The 25,259-nt window shown below is 40.1% G+C and overlaps 2 protein-coding genes across 3 annotated transcripts in view; one reads left to right on the top strand and one right to left on the bottom strand.

The window, feature by feature from the left end:
* LRRC72 (leucine rich repeat containing 72) overlaps positions 1-508 on the top strand; it is a 41,827-nt gene extending 41,319 nt beyond the window's left edge. Inside the window, exon 9 of the mRNA XM_082693017.1 lies at positions 291-508. Coding sequence (XP_082549143.1) covers positions 291-456 — 166 coding nt within the window. The 3' untranslated portion in view covers positions 457-508. The remainder of the gene's footprint in view (positions 1-290) is intronic.
* A 3,712-nt stretch (positions 509-4,220) lies between these two features.
* ANKMY2 (ankyrin repeat and MYND domain containing 2) overlaps positions 4,221-25,259 on the bottom strand; it is a 37,622-nt gene continuing 16,583 nt past the window's right edge. For both annotated transcript variants that reach the window (XM_082693013.1, XM_082693014.1), the window contains exons 5-10: positions 17,891-18,051; positions 12,880-13,094; positions 11,969-12,104; positions 8,924-9,052; positions 6,854-6,983; positions 4,221-5,378 (exon numbers count right to left, since the gene is read on the bottom strand). In XM_082693013.1, coding sequence (XP_082549139.1) covers positions 5,194-5,378; positions 6,854-6,983; positions 8,924-9,052; positions 11,969-12,104; positions 12,880-13,094; positions 17,891-18,051 — 956 coding nt within the window. In that variant the 3' untranslated portion in view covers positions 4,221-5,193. The remainder of the gene's footprint in view (positions 5,379-6,853; positions 6,984-8,923; positions 9,053-11,968; positions 12,105-12,879; positions 13,095-17,890; positions 18,052-25,259) is intronic.

Here is a 25,259-nt window from a genome sequence, read left to right as displayed (position 1 = left end):
TAAACTGGGATAGCTGGTCCCAAATATGTTCATTTAAATATGTTTATTTTAAAAATGTTTATTTTTATGTTTATTTTTATTTTATGTTTATTTAAAATATAAACAATGTATACAGTAAAAATAGTATTCCTTATTCTGAGAGTCAATAGAGGCCCAAAGTTATCTGTTAGTGGTACTATACTATAAATATATACTATGCTATAAATAGCATAGAAAAATATGGCATTTGTTTAAATTAAAATTTCACTGTGGCTTAATGGATTTTTCTGACATGATTGCCATTTTTGCAGAACTGTGTTCGATGACCCAGAAGATGCTGTGTTTGTAAGGTCCCTGAAGAGATCAGCTATGGCTTTTACCTTCCTGAACTGGGACACAGTTCCAACACGAGAGGAAAAATACATTGACGAGAAAGACAGAGAACCCGCTCAAATGCTTACAGTTACACTGAGATAGCCCCTAGTATTTCTAGAAATCCTAGTGGATTTCTGTTGTTTATTAAACTTCTTTGTGATCAAGCATATTATACATTTATTATATTATTTGAAACACATAGGGGCGCCTGGGTGGCTCAGTGGGTTAAGCCGCTGCTTTCGGCTCAGGTCATGATCTCAGGGTCCTGGGATCGAGTCCCGCATCGGGCTCCCTGCTGAGCAGAGAACCTGCTTCCTCCTCTCTCTCTCTCTGCCTGCCTCTCTGCCTACTTGTGATCTCTCTCTGTCAAATAAATAAATAAAATCTTAAAAAAAAAAAAAAGAAACAGAAGCAGAAACACCACTAATATAATCCTCACACATTTTACGTTTTTGTTCAAGTAAAACAGGTCTACAGAAATGTACACAGATCATTGTGTTCAGCTCAACAGAGTTTCAAAAAAATGAACATGTTCATGTAACAGCAGTCCTAGATCAAGAGAGAGATTATTACCAGCACGTGAACAGCCTCTTCATTCCTGTTGCCAGTCCTATTCCCTATTAGGAGCCACCCTTTTAGAGACATCACTGTGATGAACTCTAAATCATCAATTAATCGCGTCTGTCTTTGAAAGGCATATAAGCGCAATGAGAGAAGTTGCATTATTTTGTGTCTGGCTTCTCTTACTCAATACTATATAACTCACCCATGTTGTTGCTCGAGGTGATAGCTCTGTGTTCTCATTGCTGTATGCTGTTTCATTGTATGAGGATACCACAATTTATTTATCCAGCCTATCATCTTTTGATGTTGCCTTCCAAGGCATTTGCCAGTTGAGGGTGTGGGCTAATGATGTGAGCGTGGCCTCCCCGGAGGCCTGCTGCTAGGGGGAAGAGAAACCAGAAAAGCGTTTAGCAGTTGCCTTGTGCTGAGAGACAAAATGCATTTCTGGTTTTCCCCGGCTAAGTTAAAGAGTTAGATCAAAAGCTTATAAAAAGCAAGGGTGCCTGGGTGGTTCCAGTGGGTTAAAGCCTCTGCCCTCGGCTCAGGTCATGATCTCAGGGTCCTCGGATGGAGCCCTGTGGTCTCTCTGCTCAGCGGGGAGCCTGCTTCCCGCCGCCCTCCCCGCCCCCCCCCCCCCCCCCCCCCCGCCTGCCTCTCTGGCTCCTTGTGATCTCTCTGGCAAATAAATTTTAAAAATCTTAAAAAAAATCTTTAAAAATCTTTCAAAAAAATCTTAAAACAAAACAAAACAAAACCTTATAAAAAGCAGCATGACTTCTCCTATCTGATTGTGCTTCAACCACCGCAGAGTAACCCAGACAGAAAAGACACACACTGGACAAGTGGGGCTGAAATCCAACAGACAAGGGACGGGAGCCCTAGAGGGAACAGTGAACTGCCCCTGAGAATCTGTAACCTCCTTTCACTTGTGGGCACTTCCGATTCTGTACAAAGCCACGGTCTGAAAATTCAGGCATGATCTGCCAGAGGTCAAGAAAAGGCAGAGAGCTGAGCATCGATGTGGATGTTGTGGCTCGAGACAAATGTGATGGTGTGCGGCTTCCCAGATTTGGTCACAGAAAGGATCAAAATGTTCTCTTGTTCTCTCTTCTGGATCACTTATTCTGCAAGAAGCCAGCTACCATGTTCTGAGGACATTTAGGCAGTCCTCTGGAGGGGCTCATCGGTGAGGAACTGAGGCCACTTTCCGAAAATCCAATGAGGGACTAAGGCCTGTCGCTGCAACCTTATAAGAGCAGTTTTGCCAGCATATCCTCAATCTCGTGAAACTTTCAGGTGAATGAACTTCTGGCCAAAAGCTGCTCCGCACCCTTCCGAGAATCCCCAAGTCAGAATCACCGAGTTGAGTGGCTCCTGTGTTTCTGGCCTACAAAAATTACATGAGATAATGCTTGTGGATGCTTCAAGCTGATACATTTTGGGGGTAACTTCTTACACAGCAATAGATAATGAATAGAATAACTCAGTAAAATCCATGGTGCTGGAAGTATTTGTGGTAGGTAAGGAGGCTTTGTGGAGTCTTGCAAAATCTAAGAGAGTCCTGGTGCAGTCTCAAAAGGTTCTTGAATAAGGCCATCTTCGTCAGAGAACTGGTCATTGTTGGAAGAGAAGTTTGGGACAGGCTACTGCATCCACCCTAGCACTAAGAGCCTGATCAACGAACATCAAGTAACTTTGACCAAAGTTACTCATCATGAGCTGAGTACGGTCGGCCCCACGAAGCAATAAAGTTCGGTGAGCAGAGCAGCAACCTATTTCATGATGGAAACGGTACATTTGGGATCAGATTTAAGTGGGCCCATAAGTGGCATCGGCAATACTAATTTCGAATTCCACATTATAGTGTCCCAGTTAACAACTAAAAGAATTATAAAAGAATGTGTAGCCAGATATTTTATTTTGAATCCCACTATCACTGAAAAGGATGAAAACATTACTCCAATCATAAAAACATGGCTAGCAAATTTTATTTACTCTTCTTTTTAAAGAACTAATGGAAATGTCTTCATTTATATGGAAAAAAAAGGTTTGCTTCATTCTTTTTCCATCTTACAGAGTCTTCTTAGGTTTGTTTGATATATAATGTCCAAGGACTGTAGTTTTACCTAACCGAAGGAATAGAGAAAAGTGTGTCTATTCTGCTTCCAGAAGCAGAAGTGTTCAGATTATGTATTTTTTAAGGATTTTATTTATTTATTTGAGAGCAAGAGCACATGAGCAGTGGGGGGAAGGGCAAAAGGAGATAGAGAAAGAGACTCCTGATGAGCAGGGAGCCTAACTCGGGGCTCCATCCCAGGACCCTGGGGTCATGCATGACCTGAGCCAAAGGCAGATGTTTAACTGACTGAGCCACCCAGGTGCTCCAAGAAAAGTTTCTTGATAGCATATCGAAAATAATTCAACATGGCTAAAAACAAAAATGATCCACCTATATTGACATTATAATGGAAATATCAATTGGAGATTATGTATGACAAAGGAAGGAATTATAATCAGAACCAATCCGATTGTCTCTTAAACTCCATTTTCCAAACCCCTCTTCCCCAAAATACTTCATAGAAAATTTTAACACTGACACGGCTTATACCTGAAGTCCTTTGTCCACTGGCAGTTATAGCCATGCTAGATTCTGATTCCTGTTAGCATTCACTTCAACGAAGGGGAAAAGTTCCTCTCCATTGCCACATCTCTCAGTTTTCCTATTTCTTCCTGCTTTTGCATAATTCTCTATGTATTCGAAGACAGGCATCGTAACGGTAACACAAAATGGCGGTAACACACATATAAAAAAAAAAGGCAATTAAAAATCAGATAACACACATAAAAACACCAGTGGGAGAGGGCAGCCTGTGAGGATGACTTTACTAGTCAAAGAGGGATGTTTTTCAGTGTGTAGATGAGGTACCTTGACCGGTAAGTGAGGCTTGTCATGACTGACAAGTTTAGGGGCCAATCTGCCTGCTGAATTCCTACCCAGCTAACGGTTTGCATTGAATTCACTCACAAGGAGTCTTCGTGGAACAGTGTATTAGAGGGCGTACAGGTGTAGTGCTAGGGTTGGGAGAAAAGTCAATGAGTGAAGGCAGGAAGAACCAGCAACATAGAAGAATCTTGATCAGCGAAGTGAGGTGGGAACTGGAGTCATTTTGATTTGCAATAGTCATCATGAAAACCCTTCTTACTCTCTTCTCTAGCATTTGCTGATTTCCTAAAATGTAGGTTCTCTAATATTTCTCTAGTGTTTGCCATCCCTCAACAGCAATAAACCAGGAAACAAGATGTGGTGTTGGTTATATCAGTAGGCATGATTTATTTTACAATCATTACAAGAAACTCTGAAACATAGCGCTGTCTTCGGCGATCAGGCCCTAGCCTGGCTTCCGTACGGCATGTGCTGAGCAGTGGCGGCAGCACATTCTAAAAGTGAGTTATAAATCAGTTTCTGGGCAGGAAGAGCCCCATGAAAAGCTTACAGAAAGAAAAAATCCTTTCAAGTAGAATATGGCACATGAATCTGTTTCATAACTGGGGACACACTATGTTTAGCCATTATTTTATCAGAAATTTCACGAGATACCCCTTTTAATGCACATGCTGAGATAATTGTGGCTATGCCTTTGTTCTGACATATCTGAAGGTACAAATGCTGTAGATAAAATGTCACTGTAGGAACTATATAAAGTTCAGACTGCTGAAATTGTTTCTATACAAAACTACAATGAATGAACTGTGACAAACCCTGTAATGTACACCTTTTCTTCATTTCGCTGCATCTAAATAAGTAGAACTTCACTATTATAAATGCTATTTATATGCATCTTATTCACATATAAGTTATGACTTGTTTAACTATCCATCTCCGTGGCTCATAAAGTCTTCCTTCCTGAAGAATCTTTCTCCAACGCCTGTTCTTCTTGCCCCTTTGTTCCCCAGAGCCTACATTTCTTCTTGAAGGGGATGTCTTTTGTTTTGAGAACAACTGCTGAGAAGCTGGCCTCAGAAAAGGAGTCAAAATGTTTCTGCGATACTTTGAAACACACATTTTTCCCTTGGAGTAACTCCAATCACAGTACAGAAATCACCAGGAACTCAGGGCATGGTAGACAGAGCTTTGCTTGAAGACAACCATTCTAGGAAACATGGACTCCCGCCATGGTGCCACGCAGGGGTCATGAGGCAGTGAGGACACAGTCACGTGAGCTCTCTGGCTACCTGCCAGGGCATGAACCATCCGTGCCGGCCCCACTCTGCCCTTCACTCCTCAGATTCCTGAGGGCCTGCAGGAGCCTCCTGGAAGCCTTCCAAACCCGCTCCACTTGGAGAACATTCTTTCTCCCCTTCCGCAGACTCCTTAGGCTGACAAGTCTCTTGGGAAATCCCCACATCAGCCTCTGGCTGCTCTTCATGAACACAATTAGAATTAACATCAAGTTTGCCATCTGATAAAAAGAAAAAAGAGAGAGAGAGAGAGAAGGTCATTTTGCTGTCCTATCACGTGTCAGTCTATCTCTGAATGCTTTCCGTGTATTAAATTACTGAATCCTCACAACAGCTACATGAGGTAAATGATCCCTATTATCATTATTGTCATGATTTTTACACATGTGGAAACTGAGAAGAGATGGGCTTGACAACTTCCTCAGAGTTTCACAGTCAGGATAGCAGCAGAACCAGGATTTGGACCTAAGCCTCTGGCTCTGCAGCCAAGCCTGGAAATCTCTGAAATGCTTGTCTGGGACCTGCCTTCGAAGAGAGCTTTGCCATGAGGGAGCTTGAGGTCTTTGGGTAAGTGCCTGCACAGGGTGCTTTCCTTACCTATGAAGTGGGGGGTAAGGAAGCCTCGCCTACACAGCTGGAGAATAAAGGTGTCTATGACACTTCGAAGATTGGGCGGCCCCTGCTGATGCCTACCAGCCGGGAACTCCCTCTGTCCTGACCATCTTACTCTCTTCCTCATTAGGTAACAGGACCAGCTGTCAGCCTCTGTCTTCAACATGCAGGATACAAGTTGGGTCCGGAAAACAGGAGAAGGCATGGCAGTCAGAAAGCCTGACGATTCTCTGACGAGATAAATAATCTCTGACGATTATTTATACAAATTAAATTTTGTACGAATTGTTCAACCCTATTCCTAGTGTTTCTCAAGCAGGTGGTGAAGGCAATGCAGTCTACTGAAGGGTGGGGGTGGAAGGGCTTTGTTATCAGTCAACCAGGCAACCTTTTCAAGCTAGAAGTGCTCCACAAAATGTACGATATGTTCTCTGGGGTGGGACGCGGGCCTGGAGGTGGGTTCCACTGCAGTCTGGGAATCCCTGCTAAGGCAACTCACTGTTTCTGATGAAAATGAGTCATATACCTCATGAGGGAGGGAGAGAGAAAGTAATATGGAGTTCAATGCCTAGATACTTGGAGAAACCTAATCCGTACATTAGCGCTACAATCTAATCTGTAATTTATAAATTTACTCTGTAATTTCACCTACAGCTTTGTATTTTAATTGAAAAAATTAAAGGTTCCCAACCTTAAAATCTTTGGGTAGCCATTAGGGGAAATTTAATTATTTCCTTAGTCAAAGACCTTAAGATCCCCTGTGAGCCGAGTATAAGTGAACACTCATTTAGAGTCCCATCATTGCAGGGCATTCCTGTGAGTCAGAACATAGAATACAGAATAAACGATATGCCTTAGAATTCTATAGCTCCTGTCTTCCAGAGACTTCTAGGCTAACCATATTCTGTACATTATCCGAACAACTCCAAAGAGGGACACACTGAAATGTGATTCTTTTATCAGTCAAGTCCAAGTATCTTTGGTCCCCAGAGAAGACTCAGTTCCTTGGTGCCTGTATTATCATTAATAATATCATTCCTCTGCCCAATGAGAAGCAGTATGAGCTTGCTTTTTATATACATACTGTTTTCCTCTTCACTCTTTTCTTTGGCAGCTTCCAATTGTTGCTTTTCGTAAATGTCCTTTAGATCCTTACAGATTTTCTTATGTGCAAACCAGTGTGTTTTCTGGCAGGTCTGATCACAATATATAACCTGAAAACAATTGTAAGTTTACTTCATTTCAAGAGCTGTGACTGCATGATATTCCAACTATGACATTAAGCCAAGAGCTATGCTGTAAAAAATGCTGTTTTCTATGCTTTCCTTTATTTTTATAAAGATTTATTTATTTTGAGAAAGACAGCAAATGAGAGCGGGGGGGGGGGGGGAATGGGGGTGGGCAGAGGAAGACAGAGTCCCAAGCAGACTCTGCACTGAGTGTGGAGCCCAACACAGGGCTTGATTCCATGATCTTGAGATGACAACGTGAGCCAAAACCAAGAGTCAGACGCCCAACCGACTGTGCCACCCAGGTGCCCCTACGCCTTCTTTTTAAAACCATTATGGCCACTGATTTATATTTGTCATTTTTAACTTATACTTTACAACAATAGATATATATTAAGTGGTCTACCAAAGACCTTAACAAATGATTTAAGAAGAACCTACTATGTGTCAGGATTGTACAATGACAAGGAAGATAGAGCTGTCTCAGAGGAAACTAAGCTTGAGAAAGAGCTGGATGGAACGGCATGGAGGGAGGCAGATACCCAACATGACTCACATCGTAATACAGGCTGTAACAGCAACAGGAGCACAAAGAAAGCAGTGACTCACTCTGTATGAACAGAGTCAGTCAACAGAGAAATGGGCAAGAAGCATTCCAAGCAGAGATTATCTTGTACAAAAGTGCAAGAAGGAAAGTGAATTATATGTTCAAGGACAGGGAGGAGTTTCTGTAAATGGAATTGAGATTTTTGCAAGATTATATGCCAAGCACTGTGCTAAACCCTTACATAGAGAGGACATGTATTGTAGGCTGTTTCATTGGTCCCGATTCTTTATTCTTCCCTTCCTGTGTATACTTCCTCATGAGATTTCAAAGTTCTTTTCTCTGATGGGAAGGAGAATTCACTCTAAATTTGGCCCTGTGACTTGTTTTGGCCAAAGGAATGTAAGAATATGACAATTTCAAGACTAGACTATGAGGGACCTTGTGCCCTTTTACCTCTACTGTCATTACTAGAACGGCTCAGTCTGGCCTGCTGGTCCAAGAAGGACAGGAGACACAGGGAGAAAAAGTGCCCTGGCTAATCCCAGCCAGCGGCCAACATGGGAAATTAGCAAATGATTATTGTCATAAGTGTTTTACATGCAGCAACGGTTAACCTACGTAGATGGTCTCAATGAATGAATTCTCACAACGCTAACCCCATCTCACGTACAAGGAAACTGAAGTTCAAAGAAGTAAGTAGTTGAAGGAGAATGAAGCTGCAGAAATAAGTCACAACAAAATGTGATAGCTATTATTAATATGCTGAAGAATTCCAAACTTGAAAACAAGAGGAGATTAATATAATGAAATAAATAAATCAATATAACTTAGAGGGTAAAGTGAATGTACAGATGAATGCTTATGGGTACTATCTGTGAGGAGAAGGTAGGCCCTTTACAAAGATCATGGCAGCAGAAGTGGGGAGTGGAGTTCAGAAGAGCTTAAAGATGGGTGGCAGTCACAAGGGAGCTGGCGGTCTACAAGAGATGATGAAGAGATTATGGTTCAAGTCACCATCAGAAGATTTAAGATGGCGTATTTATGAACTGGCCTGTTCTAGGCGCTCATATCTACAATAGTCAATGTGTTACAATCTTTCTCTATTCATTCACTTGTATTCCTTCTTTCTTGGAAGTGGTTTACCCAGATGCTGCGGCAGCCTGGAACATATGGCACAGAACTACGCCGAACATTTATCCCATACTGCTCTTTCAAAATGACTTTTAATTATTAGATGCACAGAATTAGAATTTATGCTCTATTAGAATGTATTAGAAAACTAACGTCAACCATTTTATTTAGAGAACATTACAAGTCAGTTATCAAACGATATGAAACCTAAACCATACTGAAGAACTTCAAGGAACTTCATTCTTACCATCTTGCAGACGGAACATCTTTTACTTGCTCCCTTCTCTCCACAGGTAGTGCAAAATTCCACATCCACAAAACCCACCTGACCAGTGATGGCTTGGGTAAGAACAGAGAATGCAGTGGGATCAGAACCCTAGAGGAGGTATGAAGAAGAGCAAAACACACTTTAAAATTGCCATCGGACGACTACAGAGATGACACTCCATGAATGATGTCCAGAAGCAGGCACACCAGAGATGGAGTCATTCAGGCTGCTGGTGACCTACACTTTATCTATGTTACCTTATAAGAGCATGGTAGTCAGAGTCAATTACTGCTTCAGAAAAGAATCCAGGGTACCCCTGAATAACGACATAGAATCTTTCTTGTCACTCTTTCTCGTTATACAAAATCTTGGTGGCAAGAATCTTTCTCGTTATACAAAATCTCATCATTTACTTTGTTATATAAGAATTTGTTTAAGCACCAGAGCTCCTCCCACAGAAAGATACTCAACTTAAAAACAAACAGGATGCTTTACTCAACACATCCTATAAAATCAGAGACATTAGCGAGTCTCCCGGAAGTCAAAATACTCTGGCAAGTGATAAAGCACAACAACTTTAATAGGATACTCTGTTGCTTCACATTTTCTGCTGAGCTTTGTGACAGGGAGAAGCCAGAGATGCACAGGAGGAAGAGGGAACCGAAACCTTGGTGGGAGGGCCCAGGCATCAGCACAGTCAGAAAGTGCCACAGGCAACCCTCATGGCAGGCCAACCCTGAGAATTACCCTGTGACAGGAAATGGTTAGTGCTACTTCAGTGGCTTGTGAACTTGCAAGTTTAACAAAACCCATTAGGAAGTCAACAGGGGCTTCCTGGGACACTCACAACCACAGGCACTGTCCAGATAAATCAAGTTTTCCAGAGAGAATATATAACTCTTAAAGAAGAAAAGTTTTTACTTTTATTTTTTATTTATTTGTTTTTAAAGATTTTTAAAAACTTATTTGACAGAGAGACACAACAAGAGAGGGAACAGAAGCAGGGGGAGTAGGAGAGGGAGAAGCAGGCTCCCCGCTAAGCAGAGAGCCTGATTCGGGGCTCGATCCCAGGAGCTTGGGATCGTGACCTGAGCCGAAGGCAGACGCTTAACGACTGAGCCACCCACGTGCCCTGTAAGAAGAAAAATTTTTAAAGAGAGAAAAATTTTCTAAGTTGCATTATATCCTATTCTCTCTATTAATAAACCTTTCCTCAATGACTCAGATCACTAGGGTAAACATTAATGATTACACTGCATCAACTCGAAGGACAATAATGCTATGACACAGGGCTACAGAGAATGGCTCAACTCCACATTGTTCTGCTTTGACTTTTTCTTTAAAGTACTCTGAGCTATTTTCAGTTCTGCTGTTTTCCACTTTGAAGGTGAAATATCAGCTACCACTTGTTAGTGTTGAAAACAGCCCACGGCTGGTCGGCTAGCCGCTTCTCTGACATCCATTCCCCCAATTTCTCCAAGAGAAGCGGAATGTCATTCAAAGGAGCAGGGTCCAGACCAACCAAAACTGCTCTCTTCCCCAGACAACCTGCAAAGCTAAGAGAAGATCTGTGCCGGATCTGGTGTGCCTATCTCTGTGCTTCTGAGTATATGGCAATGAATAAACCCTACTGATTTAATTCATGGTTAGTTGGAGTTTGATATGTGGACCAAACCAAATTCATAATTGATAAACCACCCTCATAATTTGCTACCTTTAATCTTCCAAAAGTTCAAATACCAAATAGCCAAGTATATTAAAAAGTAAGGGTAAAAAAATCTTTATGTGAAATCATGGAGAACTCTCTGGGATAAACGAATGCACGAACTTCATGAAATCACCTTGTCTCTTCAGGTCTTTCTTATTTCACGGCTCTGATCAGACAAAGTCTTAATATATAAAGGAGCCCTGAGAACCCACCTGTCCTCATTTCTCACACTGAGAAGGATGGGACCGCCTAGAGAAGGCAGAGAAGAACCGACATTTGCTGGAGGGTGGGAGGAAGTCATGGATGGGACCAATGTGAGGATCAGCTTCTGACCCAACAGACAAAGGCTGATAAAGGATTTGATTGAAATATAGCAAGGCATGACTGGTGTAGATACGGTGAACAGAAATGTGTTCAAAACACGAAGAGTGAGGGCCAATCTTAAGGCATACTACTTAGGGCCGCCTGGTGGCTCTAAGCCTCTGCCTTCAGCTCAGGTCATGATCCCAGGGTCCTGGGATCGAGCCCCGCATCGGGCTCTCTGCTCAGTGGGGAGCCTGCTTCCTCCTCTCTCTCTCTCTCTGCCTGCCTCTCTGCCTACCTGTGATCTCTGTCTGTCAAATAAATAAATAAAATCTTAAAAAAAAAAAAAGACATACTACTTAAATAAGTATATGATAAAAGGACAATAAATAATTTAAAGAACAGATAATAAAGGTGAAATTTGCTTCCTATAGCTGTACATACGGAGCATATGGAAGTATAGAAGTATAAACAGAATTTTGTTAAGTATGGAACATTTATAATCAGAGGCATTAAGGTAGAATATGAGAAGCTGGGACATACTTTGAGATTGCTTATCAGGACATACAATGAGCCTCCCATGGCTCATCCCTTCACATCCCCACCGACCAGGAACCATCAACCCAGACAACCAATTCCTACTTCCATCTAATATGGGACTTTGTACTGGTTTTTCATGAGCTACAACTGTACATGTGTGTATCTGTATTACCCACCTTTACGGTTTCACAGAGGTCTTTAAAATGTAATTTTCCACATAACCATCTCCATTCTGACATAGGAGAATACTACTTATTAAACCATGAGCTATATAAAAATGAAAAAAGAGGCTCAAGAGAGGGGAAACGGATGCCCAGAAACAGGTATGCCTATCGCCATGTCTGTTTCTGAAAACTGTTTAAAATAACAAATACTTATCTCTCTATTACATTAATAAATCCATATGTTAAAGAGAACTTGTCTGTAATTGTACAAAATATGGTAATCAGGTCTTACTGGTAGAGTTAACTTACAATTTCCACAGGAGCAATGCTTCGCACCAGCTGCTGGAGGAGTGTGGCTTCACAGTAAGGAAATTTCCTGATGCTTTCCCTTATGATCTTTTCTTGATATACCGGAAAGCCATCTGAAGCTCGGCCTTTTAACAAGCTGAAAGATATTTTTTAAAAAGTAACTGGAGTTGAATCTCTAAGCATTTCCTCCCCGCTGAACCCATGAACTGGGAGTAATTTCTGTACTACCCGAGATTTTCATTGTCTCTTCCAATCGTGCTGATAGACTTAATTCAAACTGCTGTTCTACCTGCATGTTTGGCTAGTCCTTATCCTGCTTACGTGCCCTGGGAGGTATTCGTAAAAGGGACCCCTGCCATAAAACACACACGAACCGCCATTACCGGAGTAGCTAGTTACTCATTACCATGCCAGTTATTTGTACAAAGAGTGAAAACTCTCATTAGGTTACACCCTTCTGACACAGTTCACCTTTCTCAGTAAAACTAGGGGGGGGCGGTGGAATTTGACCCCAGGGGGTCAGAGAACAAGGATAACACGCAGCTCTCCCAGGTTCAATAATGGAGATGGGCTGAGCGCCACGATGAACCCAGAGCAACAACCTGAGCCATGGTATACCCATCCTCAAAGTTGGACTTGGGCTACCTTCTACATCTTACACAAGCTACCTAAACACTTCAGCTCTCTCACCTGTAAACTGGGGATAATGAAAGCATTGTTGTAAAAAGTAGAGAACTGAATAATCATTCAACCTAAAGAGAACACTGCTCTTATTTCTTGCAGACTAAATGTGAGCCCAACAATCACAACTGCTGCTAAAATGCTTAATTTTTTAATCCATGATGAGGCTTTGTATAATAAAACATTATCCATCTGAGTATATTTTACACGTGGCAGGGCTGAAATGGTACCTTTTGATCAGAGCGTCCAGTTTATTCTCTCCATCCTTTAAGAAGCTAATACATTTCTGGAAGATACAGCTGATGTAATGCATTTTCATAGCCAACACTTCATTCATGTCTCTCTGCTTCATGCATTTCTCACAGATCAAATCCATCACCCTGTAGCACTTACTCAGGGCTGTCTCTTCTGCCAGCAGAGGGTTCTCATTGACAAGCATCACGATCTAGAAGACATTCCAGTGAGCTTCGAAATTCCATGAGAGACTTTTCATGTACAAATTGGATACTTATTTTGGGTTGATTTCAACAGATCACCAAATAAAGTGTCTCTCAGGGTCACATGTTTACGAAGTTAATTCAAACTGGAATGCAAACTGCCAATGATCCAAGTTCTAAAACAAATACAGAAGGACCCTGGCATCCTGAAATCTCTTGAACTCTGTGTATCTGAGTTATACAGTGATCTGCTATCAAGCTAAACCCGGGTGTTAGCATGCTACTCACAGTCATGGTTTTAGAGTCTCTGTTAAAAGCACTTTAAAGGTAGACATGGCACACGTACATTTCCTTTATATACAGAATCAAATCCCCAAGCAATCACCACTTCTAGCTAACATTACTAGAATTTCATGGCTAGGAGTACTGTAATTCTCATTAATTCTTATTAATTGTAAGAAGATGAGGTTTTTACAGAAAGAAGCCTAAAAAAAAAAAGGTGTATTACTTTCCAATGAACTACATTTCTCTGTGGAAATTTTTATGATATGCTTATCATCTATGGTAATGAGAAAAGGTCAAAGAGGAAAGCAAATTAAAAGCCTTCAAGGAGAAATGTTAGAGAGTTATCAAATCTGATGCATTATGAGTCCCACACGTCTCATATAGGCACATATTAAGTGCAAGATCAGCGTAACGAGGAGTACTGTTTTTTACTGGCTTTGTTACTGGGAAGATGATTACCTACCTGAAGTAGGTCTGCAGAGGGCCACTGGAAACATTCATGTGGACATACCAGTAATGTAAACACATGTGTAACACAGGCACAACTGTTTGCACAGGGCAGAAAGTCGTGTTTGTTAACCTATGTGTTACAGCGAAACACCTATCATGGGGAATGTAAATGTCAGGGAGTCACAGACAGCAGATTGCACGAATTAGATCCTTTGCTTCCGACAGGAAGATCATTTATAAACTTCTATGAATCCCATGCATACCTTCCTACCTGAAAATTTAACAGAGATTAAGAGTTCTTGTGAAATTAAAATATGATTTGTACTTATTTTGGGGACTACCAGATTAATGTATAATCGAGTATTTTACTTAAAATACAGCACTCAGTAATAAATGAGGGGTCATGAAATAAGTATAAGAAGATTTGTTGGTAAATGTGCCGATGACTTTCCCTACAATAACATATATCAAAAATTAACTTTTGGCAAAAAAGGCTCATTAATCACACATTTATATTTCTACTGTCAACACTAATCATTTGAAACTGTTCAACATTTTTGGGTAAAGCATTTATAATCAAAGCATAGGATCTTAAACTGACAAGTGAAAACTTAAAAAAAAAATCTCAGAACCATTAATCTCAGGTTAATTGTTTCTTTTCTTTGTTAAGACATTAGGTTTTGTTTTGTTTTTAAAGATTTTATTTATTTATTTATTTATTTATTTATTTATTTGAGAGAGCAAATGAGAGACAGAGAGCATGAGGGGGTTGGGTCAGAGGAAGAAGCAAGACTACCTTCCGAGCAGGGAGCCTGATGCAGGACTTGATCCTGGGACCCCAGAATCATGACCAAAGGCAGTCACTTAACCAACTGAGCCATCCAGGTGTCCCAAGATGTTATGCTTTATTTACTTCAAAGTATATACTAGTATACCCAAAGAAAAATGATATATAACCACAGCTCTACTATGAGCCTACTGAAACATTTCACAGGTAATCACAAAAGAATAATATTTGAATTAGCTACCTTCTTCTAATCTCTGCAGCATTACAAAGTCATCCATTATAAAGAAAATCTCATTATTAATTATCAAAGAGGAATAAATGTATTCCATTAAGTGTAAAAGCCTGATATAGCTCCTCTCCCCAAAAAATGTTAGAATATGTTTACATAGTGGCATTTTGAATTTTTTATTTTTTAAATACCCTCTAAGAAAAAATTACCAAACCACCTGGGCTCAAGAAAGTTAATAATCAAAGACAGGATCCCTTGTGTACATCTGTCCCCTGACCCCATAGAGACTACACTCAATTCTGTTGTTATTTTTCCCGTGACTCTGTTTTTCTCCTTTATAACCTGTGTACTTTGGGCTTCAGCACAACTGCCTAAGTCCCTGCTGAAAACAAACATCCTGATGCCACAGAAGTCACTTACCCTCGCTGCCAATGCAGCGGTGTGACGTGCACTGTGGTGAAAAGGGGCATCGTGTGTTGAGGAGGATTTTTGTGCTGCTTTTAAAAGACCTTTGACTTTATAAAATGGCTGTTAGTTCCTTTTTTATAATACACCCCAGGAAGACCCTCGCTGGCTTGGAAAGGGCTAAAGCAACGAAAGTAAGGCATCACAAAAGCACTGTACAACTTTAATCTAAAGTGTGGGGGGCAAGGGGGAAGGTTTTTAAGTGAATAGATCATTTATACCTACAAAAACAAGGTCTAGTTTGGAGAAAGGTACGAGAATCATAGAATGGTATCTTTTATAAGACCAAGAGTAAAAAAAAAAATAGAATGTAGGCGATTTGTGTTTCTATACCTTTACCATTTATTGCCTGTATAAATATACCCTTATTCTAATTTACTCAAACAGGTGCTCTTATAGACAATTAGAGATAAAATAATTCTTAGGACATTTAACCCCAAGAGTCTAGGTTCCATGTAAACATCCAAAAATTACTCTATAGACTCAATTATTGCAATCATTGAGATTCCTGCAACATTAAGGGGTAGAAACATAAACATAAATTACAGTAAATCAGAAAAACACAGGGAATTTCTACAAATCAGTCTAAACCTGAAGATTCTATAATGCTTGGGCCGCAGAAGAACAAGAAGGACCCAATCCACACACATTCTCCATATTGAGAAATAATGTATCCCTAGGAAAAATCCTGTCTTCCTACCTAGCCTGCCCCACCACTAAGAGAAAGGGTGCTATAAGTAGCTCCTATACGGGCGTTATCTCTTCGCTTGTGTATGCTGGGAAAGAAACAGAACAGAACAAAACAAAACACTGATACAGAAGAGGCTACCTATTTTTTAAAAGGTTAAATTCTAAGTATGCTGGGAAAGAAACAGAACAGAACAAAACAAAACACTGATACAGAAGAGGCTACCTATTTTTTAAAAGGTTAAATTCTAAGTTCCATATACTCTCCACCGTAAATATGAACATATGGTTCATGGCTGAATTTCTTTTTTGCCCTCTTAGGATCACAAGTGTTACCTCCGGGGGTTCTTTCAGAATGGGAAGGACATTTGAGTTTTGAAAAATAAAAACAGAAGAGGCTCTACCAGCCTATTTTATGAAAATGGATCTGCGAGTCCGTCCTCTCTCTTACTGGCCCAGGAAAGTAATTTGGGTGGAAAGCCACAGAACACGTATATTTTGTTAGTTTGTTTGTTTCTTGAGGTTCAGAGTCTGTGTGGAAATGGAAACATCGATAAAGTAATAACATTACATAAAATTTGGAATGTCGGGGCGCCTGGGTGGCTCAGTGGATTAATGCCGCTGCCTTCGGCTCAGGTCATGATCTCAGTGTCCTGGGATCGAGCCCCGCATCGGGCCCTCTGCTCAGCAGGGAGCCTGCTTCCCCCTCTGTCTCTGCCTGCCTCTCTGCCTACTTGTGATTTCTCTCTCTGTCAAATAAAATAAATAAAATCTTAAAAAAAAAATTTGGAATGTCTATCTTCAAAGGAGTGCTAGGCTTCAAAAGAGTTACTTATAATACTTATTTTAATGGTGTCCGGTATGTTCCACAGACTCAACGTAATAGACTTGAAGGGAAATTTAATTTACTGCATCTATAATATCATTTTTTATTAAGAGAAAACCTCAGTGTTTGATCCGGTTTACCACCTTGCTCACCAAACAGTCCTGAATTACTATCAAAACTACACATGAATGAAGATAGAGATGAGTAAAATTTGAAAAAGGAGAGCATCACTGTAGCATACAGAGAGTTTTATGTAATGATTCATTGAGGAGATTATACTCATCTGGATTGATTTATAAAAAATAAAGATAAAAAAAAATTTGGTAAATAAACAAAAAAGGTTATACGTAAACTCTGAAGAAAAGAGCAGTGAAAATAGTTCCAAATGGCTCCTGAAGTTTCTCTGGTAAGCCAAATGAACTTCTGGGTTGGTCTAAAAAGTTTGAAAATCTGTGTGATTTGACTAATACTGGAAGAACTGTATTGCTTAAAGGCATCAAATAATTACTAATATTAAAATATGAGCTCAGGATGAGATTTCAGAACACTTCTTGGAAGAATAATTATTGTGGCAGATGCTGTTGGTGCCCCACCAAAATCCCCACTCTCAGCTTCCGGGACTGTTGGTTGCTAGGGGCTCAGAGCTGCCTCCTTCTCCAGGGAACCAACTCCATCCATCAGATGTGGCCTTCTTGGGAACTACCTGGGAACCTGTCCTTTCTCTCTGAGGACAGCCCTCAGAGAATGGCAAATGAGTGATCCAAAAGAATAGCTCCCTTGCTTCTCTGGAGCCATGAAGAGTCCAGAACTTCCAATGAGGTGAGGTGGAAGGTGGGCTTCAGCTGAACCCACCTCTTTGCCTGGCTTTTCCTCCCAGTCTAGCCTGTGCCCCTCACCTGCTCTCAGGCTTAAACCGAGTAGTCCCTTCACTGTACCAACTGAACAACAGAGCCTCACCTCAAGCTCAAGATCCACAAAACCCAACCATGGCAACTATGATCTTACAGAATTAAGAGCAGTTTCAACGCTGAAGGAATATTTAAATAAAAAGCACAGACAATAAACACAACATTACCTTGACAGGATGAAGATTGGTTGTAGTAATAATTTTGTGCAGTGGGCCTGCCAACTTTGGAGGCAGTTTCGGCTCTTTATCCAGCCCCTGGGGTTTAGTGTAATAATCCAATCTCTCGCGAGGAAAGAAATTATTGATGATCGTCACACAGTCGTGTTGACCTTTTAATAGAAAAACAGGAAATCTGTTATTTTGTTATTCAAAATATGACATTTTCCAATTTTGAATTAATTAGGGTGTGATTTTCTCATGAAGTAAAATATGAACCAACATCTTTAATTTTCAGGAAAAGTCAGAAGAAGAGGACAAGGAGAGGTAAAATGTTTTGAGGAACATCTATAAGCACCCTTTGTGAAATCCAAGACATAATCCCCTTTAATTTTTTTTTTAAGATTTTATTTATTTATCAAAGAGAGAGAGGGAGAGAGCGAGCACAGGCAGACAGAATGGCAGGCAGAGGCAGAGGGAGAAGCAGGCTCCCTGCTGAGCAAGGAACCCGATGTGGGACTCGATCCCAGGACGCTGGGATCATGACCCGAGCCGAAGGCAGCTGCTTAGCCAACTGAGCCACCCAGGCATCCCCATAATCCCCTTTTAAAGACATAGAATCCACAGTACATAAGAAGGTTATGTGGATTATCAAAAAATGGAGTTCAATTTGTGAGCGACCCTCAATATTTGACAAAAGTCGCTTGTTGTTTTTTTTTTTTTTTTAAAGATTTTATTTATTTATCGGGGGGGTGGAGAGCGAGCACAGGCAGACAGAATGGCAGGCAGAGGCAGAGGGAGAAGCAGGCTCCCTGCTGAGCAAGAAGCCCGATGTGGGTCTCGATCCCAGGATGCTGGGATTATGACCTGAGCCGAAGGCAGCTGCTTAACCAACTGAGCCACCCAGGCGTCCCCAAAGTCGCTTGTTTTTAATTAAATTTAAATGTCTCTTCTTCCAGCCCTACAGAAATGATGGCCATTCTTCCCTAATCACATCTGGCTTTCTTTACACAGAATATAAATTTATTCTACATTAAGCTTATTATTATTACTATTACACTAATCTCCCTACCAATGAATTTGAGAAAAGCTTGGCCTCTTTGTGAAATGAATTAGGGAAAAAGCTTTCGCTGGCTTAAGCTCAGAATTCGTATTATGGCTTCTTATAGATCCCTATGCCACTTGTCTGTAACACCTCTGGAGGAAAAACTGGTCCTAGGGAAGCAAGACTGTCCCTGGGGAATTTGGTGACCTGAACATGTTTTCCTGTTCCTCCCCAGCTCCCTTGCCATTAACTCTCTAGGGCAGGGAAGTGGCCATTCTGGGCAAACAGGCAGAACCCTCAGGGCACACTGGCAGGTGCAGGCTCCTTTGGGATCTCTGTCCACAAGACAGGACAACCAGCAGCAGAGAGTTCTGGGACCAGGCATGGGGGTTCCTGGAGAGCGATTTGCCCGGGGGGGCCGATGTGGCCCCAGTCCACTTGTGCATGGTCCTGCGACCATCTCTCGATCCTGCTGACAAAGTGATCTGCAGGGTGGATGCTGGTACTTGAGGTTGGCAGAGAGCTCTGCTTGCCTGGGAGTTTACTTAGAGTTCTATACCCCTGGGTTCGACACAGTGCCCTTCTCTTCACTGCTTCATGACCTGACCATGACCCTGACCCTGAACCTGACTGTGATCCTGACCTGAACCCTAAACCTAAACCTAAGCCTGACACTGACCCAGCTTGACCCAGCTGCGTAGGAGATAAGAAGTGAAGTACCCAAGGGGATCCAGCATCATGGAAGACTTGTGCACTGCCTCCAGCAGACGGCCTCGTTGGTAGGAGCCTCGTTGGTAGGAAGTACACTTACAACATGGACCACAACCACAACCGAACCATAACCATAATCACCAAGCAAGAACACTTAAGTAGATCAATTACAAAATGTAAAGTTTTGTGAACTGCAGAAAGATTCACAATGCTAACATTAATAGACAAAAAATAAAAATTAAAATAAAATCAAGAGACAAACTGAAAGAGGTAATCCAGGTTACTACTGAGGACTAAAAGAATAATATTGAAGACAAAGTGGATGAAATATCTCAAAACAGAGAAAAATGAGGAAATGGATATCATTATGGAAGAGATGAGAGCAGAAGGGCAGATCCAGGAAATTTAAAGGTGAAAATAGTAGAAATCTTTGAAGGGAAATGAGAAATGGATGGAGAATTAAGAACTAAGCAAATGATAGAAGAACACATCCCTGATTTAAAAGGAAATTTTAGTAGTGATCACAAACACATTTTTGGTATTTAATGCCATTCTTAAGTACTGAAACACTAGGGTGGGGTTTTGGGCTTTTTTTTTTTTTCTTTCTGCCTTCCCCCCCCCCCTTTTTTTTTAATCGGAAAGCTCTGATATATGTATCTTGGGGAGGAGCCAAACAATAACAGCATTCAGTAAAAATACGAGGTGCTCTGTTTAGCAAACAATCATCTCTATTTCCATAACGTTCCTGAAGGAAAAGGCCAAAACAACCAAGCAAATCCCCTACGATAAGCAGGACATGACATGATGGCATCAAAATTAACACAGGTCACTGTTTGTGGGATTTTACAATGATGCAGGAAGAAACCAGAGATGAAGACAAACTATATTGTTTCCTTAAAACACAATCTATACCCAGCTTTGATAAACAGGTATGTGATGCTATTTAATTAAAAAAAAAAAAAAAAGTTCAGGGTGCCTGGGTGGCTAAGTTGGTTGGGCATCTACCTTCAGCTCAGGTCATGATCCCAGGGTCTTGGGATCGAGTCCCCACATTGGACTTCCTGCTCAGCAGGGAGCCTGCTTCTCCCTCTGCTGCTCCCCCTGCTTCTGCTCTCTCAAGCTCTCTCTATGCCAAATAAATAAGTAAATAAAATATTAAAAAAAAAAAAGTTCTAAAATAGCTGCTGCAAGGGCATGGGGGTGGAATAACTGGGTGATGGGCATGAGGGAAGGCACATGATGTAATGGGCACTGGGTGTTATATACAACTAATGAATCACTGAACTCTACCTCTGAAACTAATAATACACTATATGTTAATTAATTGAATTTAAATAAAACTACATTCAATTAAAAACATAATAAAATAGCTCCTACAAAAAAACCAAAATTGACAGAGAATGAGCTAAAAATAAAGGAGTCAGGGGAAACAAGGAATTAGTTTGTTACTCTTATTTTCTCCTCAATCTCTCTACTAATAGGAAAATCCCTCTGAGCAGTTGGCAATATCTGTACATAAAAATACCAGCTACATAACAATGTCAGTATCACAAGACTAGAGATCTCTTAAGATTACACCTTTGTAAGAAGGACAACATAATATTACTTTACCTTTTCTTTACTTCAGGGTTAATTTTTTTTACATTTTAGGTAGAGCTTAGATTATTTTGATATTTTATTTTAACTTATCTGCTAATAATTTACATTAGAGTGATATATACTTAATGATCATAAACTTTTACTTAATTTATATTTGTTTATTTTATTTTATTTTATTGTTTTAAAGATTTTATTTATTTATTTGACAGACAGAGATTACAAGTAGGCAGAGAGGCAGGCAGAGAGAGAGAGGAGGAAGCAGGCTCCCTGCTGAGCAGAGAGCCTGATGCGGGACTCGATCCCAGGACCCTGAGATCATGACCTGAGCCAAAGGCAGCGGCTTAACCCACTGAGCCACCCAGGCGCCCTATTTAAGTGTTTATAACTGAAACAATTCAATATTTAGTTTTACTGGTGTTTAATTTAATGAATTCTGAATAAATACAAATAAAATAGTATGACTATTACAGAAAATAAATGCTGGGCAAGGGGCTTGGGCAGTGCATCTGGGGCCAGTACTACCATCACTAGACTGTAGTCTACCTGACTGAATAGGGTCACTGAGTCCGTCCTAGGCTGGTTTACTCAGGGCAAGCATATACACAACTAATCACATGTTAGTAAAATTTTTTATTTTCTAAGATAAACTGAAATGGGCTGGTTTACTTGGGGTAAGCATATACACGACTAATCACATGTTAGTAAAATTTTTTATTTTCTAAGATAAACTGAAATGGAAATATACTTCCAGAATGATTATTATAAGGGAAAATAAATTCTCATTTCCAAAGTGTGAAGTGTGAAGTAACTTCACAACAGAAAAGTGTGAAGTAACTTCTATGTATGACGGAGGGAACAGAACAGTGATCCAAGAACCGTGAAACCAGCTCTGGTACGACTCACATTTCAGGGAGAAAGAGAATTTCGGTTACCATGGATTTCAAACCATATTCAACCTATAAACCATGCGAGAAGGTCCTGTAAGCCAAATCTAAATGGGAACAGACAGCTGAAGATGGAGCAAGGGGAAGGAGAAAGGGTGAGTAGACACCAACTGTGGACGGCAGAGATGGTTCATCTGAATAATGGGTGGAGGCAACTTGACTGAGAAATTATCTTGTTGACTGTGAGGATTAGTCAAAGAGAAGTAACCCATGATGGATGACATGCAAATAACATTTTGGTACTAAAAATACTGAACCCTCTCAACCAAGTCCACAGCTGGTGGCAATGGTGGAGGAGGAAAGGAAAGACGTGTTGTCTGATGAGGCAGAGAATGTGGAAAAACAAGTGAGCTGGAAGGATTTCCTCATGTTGGAACCGTTAAATGGGCAAATCCAGTGCCTTGCGGGTGGGCCATGGGGGATAGTTTTGTTCTTGCTTTTAACTGGCAAATATGGGTTTAATCGGGAGTGTTGTGAATAGGAGAGTAAGCATTAGTGGAATGGGAAAACTTTATTGATCTCTCTAGTTAATAAAAGAAGAAATAAATGTACTCTAAAATGACCAGGCCAGTCACATTAAGGAAACACACACACACACACATAATACACAAGCACAAACAAAAACAACCAGCAACCACCAAGTAAAACAAAGCATAAAAATAATGAGGTAAAAGAGGAGGGATGCAATCAAGTTTATCAGTAATGATATATACGCACAAGCTGAGTACCTGTTAAAAGCCAGAGACTATGATTTTGGGTTAGAGACCAGAGCACATGTACATGGGTTTATAAACATATAGATGTAGCAGTAGTTACCGTAATATAATGAAATAATAAAGATTGAGAACAAAGAGATGGGCAAAGAGATTATTGACAAATGCAAAAACCCAAAAAGGAATCAAGAAGGACTATAATAGCAAACTGGTGCAGCCACTCTGGGAAATAGCACAGAGGGTCCTCAGAAAGTTAAAAATAGAACTTTTCTATCATCCAGCAGCTGCACTACTAGGTATTTATCCAAAGGATACAAAAATAGTGATTCAAACAGGCACATGCACCCCAATGTTTATAGCAGCAATACAGCCGAACTATGGAAAGAGCCCAGATGTCCATGGACTGCTGAATGGATAGAGAAGATGTGGTCCATATAGACAATGGAATACTCCTCAGCCACCAAAAAGAATGAAATCTTGCCATTTGCCATGACCTGGATGGACAGAGAGGGTATTAATGCTAAGTGAAGTAAGTCAGTCATAGAAAGACAATTAGCATATGATTTCACTCATATGTGGATGTTAAGAAACAAAACTGATGAAGATAGGAGAAAGGAAGGAAAAATAAAGTAAGATAAAAAGAGAGAGGGAGGCAAACCAAGAGACTCTTAACTATACGGAATAAACTGAGGGCTGCTGGACTGGAGATAGGTGTGGGAATGGGGTAATTGGGTGATGGGCATTAAGCAGGGCCCTTGATGTGATGAGCACTAGGTGTTATATGCAACTGATAATCACTATATTCTACCCCTGAAACCAATAATACATTATATTTTAATTAACTTGAATTTAAATAAAATCTGAAAAAAAAACAAACCAACAAAAAACCCAAAAATCCAAAATGAATGGACTATCAGAAAAAGTAGAACTAAAAACTGAAACAAGACAGAGTGGCATTCAGCAATGGCAAAACCAAAAGCGATATTATAAAAAGTGAAGAGCTAAAAAAATATTTCCATTAAAAACAGAAAAAAACAGACATGCCAATTTTCACTATTACTATTTCTTCTTACTTTGAAGCCTAGAGCTAATTCAAATAGAAAATAAATGAAATTGAATAGCTACAAAGCCAGGAAGACTCTAGTAAAAATGACAAGCAGAAAAACAAATCAATGACTTACTCCTTATTGTCCATAACCAGCTAGAAAGGACAGCATGGAAGTGGTGGTGGGAATTCTTACAATATGTGCAATAACTACCAACTATTTAGAAATAAACTTGGGAAAAAAATGTAGTTTTAAGAAAGACCTGCTGTGAGGGAATCTAATGGTTAAGACCAAAGAACAGAAAATAAGTAAAAGAAACAAAAAGCAATATATAGGCATACCATGCAGTCTCTGCAACTAATTACATAACCATTTAATGAAAATCCAACAAGAACCAACAAATAAAAAATAAAACAAAACAAAACAAAAAAAAAAAAACAAAGAAAGAGGGGAGTGAGGAATGTATTGAAAGAGGAATGAGTAAAGGGAACACTTGCTTTAAAGCTAATGTGATCAGACAACGTGGTATGAATACACAAAGTGACAAACAAGCAGCCCCATGAAGAGAATATGGGGTCCAGAAATAGATACCAGTAGAGAAGAGAATTTAACTTACCACAAAACTGGTATTTCACTTTCAGCAGGAAAATGTTGAGTGGTTTTGTAAGTGGTGCTATCATAACTAACTAAATATCCAGGGGAAATGAACTCTAAAAAAATTAAATCTTGAAAATATAAAAAAAGTAAAAAAATAAATCTGAAGGAAATTTAGGAGAATAGTTAACTAACTGACAGTGAAGAACTCTTTTGACAAGACAAGAACCATGGAAGGAATTTAAAACAATCAAACAAACAAAACTATGATTACTTAAAAATAAAGTTTCTATGGCAAAATTTCCCAGAAAGTCAAAAGAAAAATATATAAGGAGTATCTGAAACACGTGTGATAGACAGAATGTCGCATCCATAATATACATAAAGCTCCTCAAAGCAGTAAGAAAAGACAACCCAAAGGAAAAATACATAATGAGTATGAGTAGTCATCCACAGAAAAGAAAAATATAGATAAGTAACAACAGAAGCAGCTGAATTTCATGAATAATGAGGGAAAAGCAGATTCACAATATCCCATCTTGTCAACTATCAGATTGGCAAAAACAGAAGAGTGAAAGCACCCAGTGCTGAAGAAGATTTTCACAGGAGTGTGAATTTCTATGCCCTTGTGGAAAGCAATCTAGACTTAGACTAAAATTAAAAATACAAACCGTGCGTCTCAGCCATTTAACTTCTGAGAATATTAAAGGAGTACCATGTAAAAATGTA

The sequence above is a fragment of the Mustela nivalis genome, assembly GCF_964662115.1.
Source record: "Mustela nivalis genome assembly, chromosome: 12".
In the NCBI taxonomy this organism is placed as follows: domain Eukaryota; kingdom Metazoa; phylum Chordata; class Mammalia; order Carnivora; family Mustelidae; genus Mustela; species Mustela nivalis.
Note: the sequence above shows the minus strand (reverse complement) of the source record. Positions and strands in the feature narration are given on the sequence as shown.